The sequence below is a fragment of the Petromyzon marinus genome, chromosome 16 (genome assembly GCF_048934315.1).
Source record: "Petromyzon marinus isolate PM22_M1 ecotype Great Lakes invasive population chromosome 16, UKy_Petmar_22M1.pri1.0, whole genome shotgun sequence".
NCBI classification, from domain to species: domain Eukaryota; kingdom Metazoa; phylum Chordata; class Hyperoartia; order Petromyzontiformes; family Petromyzontidae; genus Petromyzon; species Petromyzon marinus.
In genome coordinates this window covers 1,967,726-1,976,478 of record NC_133682.1, presented here as the reverse complement: position 1 = coordinate 1,976,478, position 8,753 = coordinate 1,967,726, and the positions used below count along the sequence as shown (strand labels likewise).

The window sequence follows — 8,753 nt, the reverse complement described above, 5'->3', positions numbered from 1 at the left end:
TTCCCCCCTTCCCCTCCCCTCTTCCCCCCTTCTGTCGGCGCCTGTGAATCAAACGATTTGAAAAGCTACGTCGTAAAAGCGCGGCCGTGGGGACACTCGCGCGACGCGATTGGTCGAGTCCCGCCCCCGGTGGCTCGCGCGCCATTGGCCACTTGCCGAGCAACGGAGGCAATCGGCGCAAGCGAGGGCGGAGGCACCCGCCCCTATGCGCGCTAGGTATTCCAATGTGCCCGTCCCGGCCACGTGGTTCCGCCTTCCGTCCTTGAGCGAGGCGTTCTCGACGCGCGCGCACTTCGCGATGTCAACATCGGCGCCACCGCTCATGACCGAGTACTAATTGCTCGTTACCACCCCCCCCCCCACATATCTGCGCGGTGCCGTTGAGCCCATTGAACCTGTCTGCATGTAGGTAGGTCAGAGTGTAGAGGTCACAGACCTCGCGACTCCACGTGTTTGACCGCCTCCTCCACGGTGCTAGTTTAGGGGCTGCGTGGACGCGGCGCCACAACCGCGGTCAGTTAATTGGCTTGTCCCCGACCCCGGTAGAGTCGTGGTGTAGATGCCTCTGCTTCGTTATTGAATGGGACCGCGGTTTCGTCTGTGTTGACCTTCATCACCATCGATACCATGCGTTGCCTCGGAGTTGCCATTGTCCGAGAGTTGTCGCGCAGTCGACGAGGCTGGTCTCGGGGTCCGGGTTTCAACCCGTGTCGGGCAAGCGGGACGGACTGCGCCGGCGAGGCAGGAGGTGGTGGACTAGGAGGATGCGAGGCTGCGACCGTGGAGACGTCAAACGCGACGCCGCGCTTCTACGTGAGCACCCCGATATTCTACGTGAACGCGGCGCCGCACATCGGGCATCTCTACTCGGTGACGCTGGCCGACTGCCTGCAGCGACGCCAGGCTCTGTGCGGGCACAGGGTCCGCTTCTCCAGCGGTGAGGACGGGCGAGGAGGCGGCGCTCAGGGGTGACATTTTGGGTGCCTCGTGTGTCAGGAATTGGTACCTCACTTGTCATGTATCCACAAAAGCCTCAACGAGCCTCGAGAGTTCTGCATTTGGAATGTTTGACCAAAGCCTTTAAATAATGAGTGCTTTATTTCGTGTGGGATAAAACCGTAGTACCCGGGGAAACCCATCACGGATTTCAAGGGGCTCCATGCAGACTTGTTCATCGCCTAGCCCCTGTTTGCAAACCTCAACGTGACCTGCCGACCAGAATCTTTCCACCTGTGGGTTTTGTTTATATTTTTTTAATCTTACATGGAGAGCAAAATGCTGTCATGATGACAATGTAGTATATCTCCGTCACTGTTAAAGATAATCATACACCATGAGCCATTGAAAATGCAAAGTACAAAAACCGCAGCATTTTAATGCACTTCAGTTGCTGCTAGTACTTGAAGTCAGACTCGGCATGCTGACATCCAACGATTTCCACCTCGTTTACAAAATGCTACCTCCCCACAAAAAATAATCCATCCTATTGTTTTCACCATCTTGAGATATGATCACATCGAAATGTTATATATAAAAATACGAATTATATTGCAGTTAGGTTGTGGGCAGCAGAAGAGGTCGTGTTGTAGACGTCAATGGTGTACTATATACTGCACTACACATCAATGCACACCGCCTGTACATGTATGCTGTACTTGCATGTGCCAGGCACGGACGAGCATGGCCTTAAAATACAGCAAGCGGCCGTGCAGGCGAGGCAGGCCCCGGCCGAGTTCTGCACGTCCGTATCGGAGCGATTCAAGGCCCTCTTTGCGGCCGCCAACGTGGGCCACACGGACTGGGTGCGCACGACGGAGCCGCGACATTTCAGGGCCGTGAACTATTTCTGGCGCAAGCTGCGTGACGGCGGACACATTCACCGCGGCAGCTACGAGGGCTGGTACTGCACAGCGGAGGAGAGCTTCCTGGCGAATGCACAGGTTACGGACGGAGTTGACCCGCAAGGCAAGCCAATCAAGGTGTCGGCAGAAAGCGGCCACCCAGTGGACTGGACCTCGGAGGACAATTACATATTCAGGTTTAGTGAAGCATTATAGATATCTATTTAGCTCTCTGGTGTGTTTTTGACGTATTTATAATGCAGTATTATAGATACGTGCTTGCAGCCGACTGGCATGACTTGTAACAGGTGTTTTATGTCCATTGTGTTTTTTCTCCCAAACAGATTATCGACATTTACACCGAAGATAGAAGCATGGCTGCAAACAGAACCACATCCCGTCTTTCCGGAGAAGTTTCGTCAGCTGGCACTCCAGTGGTTACATGAAGGGCTTCCCGACCTGTCAGTATCTCGACCACATGCCCGCCTGCAGTGGGGCATCCCTGTTCCTGACGACCCTACTCAAACCATCTACGTCTGGCTCGATGCGCTCGTTAACTACCTGACCATCACAGGCTATCCCGATGAGGGTAAGAAGCGATTTTTACATTGTCTGATTCTGAAAAATATATTATTTTTGTTCCTATGTGCACTGCAGTATATAGCATGGTTGGGCCATCGACCACCCATGGGCCTCATCATTTCATGCAGCCCATGGCACACGTGGCCTAGCACTTGGAAATGGCCTGCAAAACTATTTAACCTTCACTGCATCGTAAACACTAGACGGAGAATATATTCAGCCTGAGAATAACACTGGTTATGTTGGTGCACTCCGTGACGTCTTATTGCTGCATGGGCATCTTTCAGTGACATAAGTGACTGAGGTGTTTGTTACTGTATGGCCTGCCAAATGCATTTGAAAGTCCTATTCCCTAACCCACAGGTGCAAAAATATTCCTCCACCCCTGCCATAACATGCAGTTGTTGCTAGGCCACATGTGCCATGGGCTGCATGGACTAAAGAGTAATTGTTGGCTTGATCTGTTTTACTCGACAGGTTATGGAGAGTGGTGGCCCTGTGACCTCCATGTTCTGGGTAAAGACATCTTAAAGTTCCATGCTCTGTACTGGCCAGCATTCCTCATGGCTGCAGGATTGGAGCCTCCTCGTCGCCTCCTAGTACACTCCCACTGGACTGTTGCCGGACGCAAGATGTCCAAGAGTCTAGGCAATTCTGTGGACCCCAATGAGGACATCAACAGGTAGGTTTGGTTCATTTGCTGCTTCAGGTGTTAAAATCAAATCGATCTTAAATCACTGAATGAAAATTATTTTAGAATAGCCAAGAAAGTTCATATAATGGCTATGCTATATGTGAATTAATCATTTACATTTTTTTAAATCAAATATAAAGACAATAACTGCAAATTCGGTGTTTTTTTTAAGGTACTCTGCCGATGGGCTTCGGTATTTTTTGCTGCGTCAAGGTGTGCCGGAATCAGATGGGGATTACTACCCTGAAAAGGTGGAAAAAATGCTCAATGCCGAGCTTTCAGGCACATTAGGAGGACTTCTTAACAGGTATCAAATTAGTCTGCATTAAAATTGAACACAACCAAAGATGGCCTTTCATTAATATGCGGTAGATCACTGCAATTTTGCAAAACTGAAATAATGCGACAAGCTTAAGGTCCAGGTCCGTTTCAACACATTACATAAAATCCGTGATCTGGTTCCGTTTGTAAAAGATGTTATTCCGGACATACAATACCCTGGTGTCTACAAACTAAGTTGCCTCTGTGGTAGTAGTTACATTGGAGAAACCAAACGCCATGTCTCGGACCGCATTCGTGAACACAAAGCAGACCTTAAACACGGTAGGACCAACACCTCGGCCGTAGCAGATCATTGTTCTAATTCAGTAGGCTCACATGCCATTGACTTTTCCAAGACAGAGGTTCTTTGTAAGCCATCTGGCTTCCATGAGAGATTCGTTCATGAGGCTATCCACATATACAAGCACAGAGACAATTTCAACCGAGAAGATGGATTCTATCTTAGCAATCATTGGAAAGATTTGATAAACCATTTCAGTTCTTAATTGATTGTTCACGCTTACAGTGGCTTTCAGACAGCATACATTATAAAAAATTTCGTCTCCCCCCTCCTCTTTTCAAAATATAGATGGACTAGTCCTGGGTAAACTGCCAAATCGCTGCGCGTGACGCTAACGTTTTTTATAAATAAATAAATGCGCCGTTTAAAAATAAATGTATGCAAACCAACACACCTGAAGATGACCGTTTGAGTTATGGTCGAAACGTCGTGAGAATTTTTTATTGTTTTATATATATTATATTATTTTGTTGTTTCTCTTCAACGTGACTTTACCGAAACAACTAAGAATATAAGCTTAAGGTAGTGTTTTGTAAACATTAGCGTTACATTTTGTGCAAGTGATAAGAGATGTGCTACTTAAAGGCATACATATGAAATGGCAGGATCACCGTGTTTTAAAAACAATTGCTTCCAACAGGTGTGTGGCTCCAGCCTTAAATCCAGAACAGATTTTCCCTCAATTCCATCGGCCATTGTTCCCTGAGAAAAATCACACAAGTACCGAGACTGGGCTGCCTCACTTGACATCAAGCGACTATGAGCTCATTACAAGCGTTGAGAATTTGCCAGCCGTTGTACAAGACTGCTATGACAGAGCGGCTGTGTATCAGGCGCTGGATGCCATCGCTGCCTGCTTGCACAAAGGCAATGCGTTCGTGCAGCGCCACGCTCCATGGAAAATTACACCACCTTCTGATCAAGGTAGCGTAGTAGCTTGCAACCACACCAGTCAATTTGAATAGAATTGTTAATTACATTTGTTTTAAAATGTTGATGGTACCTGGCAAATAAATGATCAAATAACCCAGATTTTACCCATGCTGTCCAGATGTCTAAATCTAACCAGGGTTCAGTCCAAATAGTTGGATGGTTAACTGCCATGCACAACAGGTTAAGCTGTGCGGCCAAATAAATTGTACTATTGTCTTCACCAACCCACATTGACAGTATGAAGTATGGTCAGGTTACCATGACCCACTAAGCAGCAGTGGATTGACAAAAAGAGCTATATATGCACATGATGTACATGACCTGGATAATACTCCTGTGTTTTCAGAGGACAGGGAACCAGGCAGCAGCAGCAGCCATGGTAAGATGTGGCATGACACGGTGCTGCACGTTGCAATGGAGACTCTGCGTGTTTGCGGCATTCTGCTGCAACCCGCCGTGCCGGGCCTGGCGAGCAAGCTTCTCGACCGACTCGGCATCCCGGGTCACCACGCTGGCTCCCGAGAGCGTTCCTGGGAGTCTTTGACATGCTTCGATGCGTACCGAGGGCGCACCTGCCTGCACAGTGGCCAGAAGCTGGGGTCAAACTCTGGGCTGCTGTTCCCAAGAATTGATGGGAAAATAGGGAAGAAGCCCAAGAAGTCTGCAAAGGATGATGACTCGGTGCACAAAAACTGAGTGCATTTGTTTTACATGTGTATTCCCCAAAAATACTAGCTATGTCAACACTATAAAAAAATCATAAAATAAATGTATGTACATATTTTATATAAATGGACTTAAATAATTGACAAATGAAATGTACAGAACACTGTGAATGTTTTATATTTATTTAGTCATACAGTTCTGTCACGTGACACAGTTTTGTTTTTACCATAGTTGTTAACATTTAGTTGATGTAAAAATAAATGTTTAACAACTTGTGTTGAATATTTCACAGAATCCAACTCGTGTATATGTTACATAGTTCTCACAACAGGGGAATTTATACTCCGACAGGAATATTCTTGCAGCAGCTCTTCTGCATGGTCACATTCTTACATGAAAATGCCATTTGGCTCCTCATTGTCTGAAAGAGAACATTTAATATTATTAATGCAAAATACATATCTACCATTCATTTGACACTTAATAAAGTGCTTGTATATTTATGAAACGTAAAACTTTCAACACCATCTTACAAAAGCTAGTACAAAGTAGGCAAAAAATATGGCAGTGATTAACTTAAAACTCACTTGGCTATGCCACGTCGCTTCTCATACTCAGCCCAGTCAGTGCTGTTCTGCTTCAGTAGCTGTGGGAAACACAAATTTCGGTGCTATAAATTGTTGTCAAATGCATGAAAGCGATTGACAGGGTTAGTCGTCCAGATGGTATATTTACATACAGAAATAGCAAAAAAGATAAACGTTGCATAATTATCCCCAAAATATTGTTTTAGATCTTATCTGGTATAATTTACATTGATGTATGCGTCATGATGTGTGATATGAACCCATTGTCCTGAGTTGAATTCATGGCCCTGGCTCATATAATTGACCAGTGATATGAGTAATTTCCAGGCCCCCACCTTGGCCTACATGTACTGACCAGTATGGTCATACAACCTCACGACTGACCGGATAAGGGGAGACCTTCATCGAGCACTGAATTGAAAACAGGGCTACACATTCATTTTAAAAGTAGCTTATATTAATCTGTAATCAAATAGAAATCATATCATTTACTGTCAAATGCAATCAACAAATTAAATGTACAGTTTTACCCTTGAGTGGGATATACATTTCTAAAGCAGTCATTTTCCATCCGATTGATTTTGCAAGTCCTTTTTAATATGAACAGCATTTTTTATTTTCCAAAATATATTTTTTCAAAGCTAACTGTATCCGCAGAAACTGTAGTCACGTGCAAGTGCCTCACCAGGCCCCACAGCAGCACCGTGCCCGACACGTAGGCCACCACGCCTGGCCAGTTGGGCTTCGTATAATCCGGCGCCATGGCCGTGAACTTCCTCCGAGAGAAACCTGTCCGTAATAACAATTTGGGATAAATTAGACTCCACAGAACAGGTACCCCCCCCTCCCCCCAGTCACTGCAAGCACCTTGCTGCGATTTCAGGCCCCCACCTCCACAGCTGCGATGCAGGTTCTCATTTTGACAGCTGCCTTTGCACACAAGCTTCCAAGCAAGTCAGTTTAGACAGCGTCCATCCAATAGTCCATGAACAATGTCAGACGTGTACATACAATGTATGAAGGAATGTGTATACGTGTGTAAGTGGAGCTATGAGACAAATTTAGGAGCAGGAGTAAACGAGACATGACATTACAGTGCAAGGTAGTAAGAGATGAGGGCACGAGAAATCGCCTTACAGCCGTGGATAAGGTCATACATAAGAGATCATTGTGATGACGATGGCGCGGGGATCCGTCGTGGAATAATACACAGACATCGCTGATGATGATTTTAGCCTCGGCGTGAAATACGAATACTGGCGAAGCAACCCGCCAAATGCAGCCTTCCATCACCGGCCATGATCATTCAATTTCTGGACCAAGGCCTCTCCCCAGGCCGTTGATAGGTAACAACCTACACCTAGCACCTGTAACACAAGCTGACATCGCTCCTCCTCTCTCTAAGCTGGACGTCCTTTGGGACGTTCTCTATTTTCGCTGCCACTCCGTCATTAATCTCGCCCGAATAACTAATAATAAACGCGCACGTCCTAGCCACAAACGACACCCAATAACAGCCATAGCACGTAACCCTAGAAGGAGGAATGGAAAGAAACGTAAAATCTAAATAAAAAATAGATGAACATGTTTACTGGGTGTCCCACAGTTTAGATGGGAGTGCATTTGGTAACATCAGGTAACTCGGGCAGCATCCGTTTCACAAACTGCTGACGAGACTCAAAATATCGAAACCGGTCCACAGCAGCATTTGCATGCTTAAACACATGCTTCTTGATAATAATAATCATGCAATTGGTCTGGAAAGCCAAAAGACTTGAACTGGTCATATACTTGTCAACCCATACGGTTTACCCGTATTCTTGTGCAGGGAAATCGAGTTTTTAGGTCCATGCGGCGTACAGCCATTACAGTACTGTTTCTCCCTTGTGATGGGACTTTGTAGGATGAACGTTGTGATTTACAAGGGCAGGAATAAGGTAGGCACTGATAAGGGGTTGACAGGTAGATGATCATATTTATATATGGAGACACAGACCAATTTCGTTGCTCGCAGCTTTCACTTTACCTCGTGACTTTGGCCTAAGATTAACGAAAGCCTCGACTCGCCTAGCGACTGCTCAGCGGAAGCCAAACTCGGCAAACAATTAAAACCAAACGCTTACGAATCGGTAGCGGGATATCCCCGTTGACACAAAGCCACCCCGAGTTTGAAAGCACGCGTGTATAAAACTCTTACTTTGCAGCAGCCGAGGCGGCGGCGGCCTGGCGAGTAACCTCTGCGCGAGGGCGAGCATATTGCTGCTGTTGTTGTCCTTGAGCGATCGGCGACTCGGGGCTCGATTGCTCCGCCTGCTCCGCCGGCTGTGCTGGCGCCAAGGGCGGCGAGGCGAGCGCAGAGCGAGTCGATGCGATCCCACGTGCCCGTGGGGTTGCGGCTTCCAACGATTATCAATCGGCCTCCTAATCGATTATCTCGCTCGCGAGATCGTGCGCACGCGCGCGTGTGTGTTTAATGAGCATCGTTTAACGCGTCGGTGCTAGAATACGAGTTTAAACGTTTTGAATTGTTACAGTTAATTGTAAAAAAAAGGAGTGGTGAATGAGAGCTGTGAGCTGTCAGCATAGGGGCGAATCTCCCCGACGCGACGTCGAAGCGCGCCCCCCCCCCAAAGCGCGGGGCCTAGGGCGGTCGCCCCGATTCGCCTTAGCCTCGGGACGGCTCTGGCTGTGAGTCAACGCGTGACAGCCGAGAGAGGGACAGGTCTTCGACGTCTGGCTGATGTTAATGTTGAGCAAAGAGCTGTGTAATCTTACATGCACTTAAGGTGGTTGTATCGCTGCTGGAATAATGGGATCTTCGTACATGC

At 47.1% G+C, this 8,753-nt stretch overlaps 2 protein-coding genes across 2 annotated transcripts; one reads left to right on the top strand and one right to left on the bottom strand.

The window, feature by feature from the left end:
* Positions 1–53: 53 nt before the first annotated feature.
* MARS2 (methionyl-tRNA synthetase 2, mitochondrial) lies at positions 54–5,625 on the top strand. Its single transcript, XM_032955585.2, has 7 exons — positions 54–937; positions 1,669–2,038; positions 2,186–2,430; positions 2,901–3,105; positions 3,290–3,424; positions 4,380–4,663; positions 5,019–5,625. The coding sequence occupies exons 1-7, from the start codon at positions 628–630 to the stop codon at positions 5,366–5,368; spliced, it is 1,899 nt and encodes a 632-aa protein (XP_032811476.2). The 5' UTR covers positions 54–627; the 3' UTR covers positions 5,369–5,625.
* LOC116943003 (uncharacterized) lies at positions 5,500–8,513 on the bottom strand. Its single transcript, XM_032955586.2, has 4 exons — positions 8,123–8,513; positions 6,611–6,714; positions 5,926–5,984; positions 5,500–5,759 (listed from the first exon to the last, which is right to left on the bottom strand). The coding sequence occupies exons 1-4, from the start codon at positions 8,178–8,180 to the stop codon at positions 5,753–5,755; spliced, it is 228 nt and encodes a 75-aa protein (XP_032811477.1). The 5' UTR covers positions 8,181–8,513; the 3' UTR covers positions 5,500–5,752.
* Between the last annotated feature and the right edge of the window lie 240 nt (positions 8,514–8,753).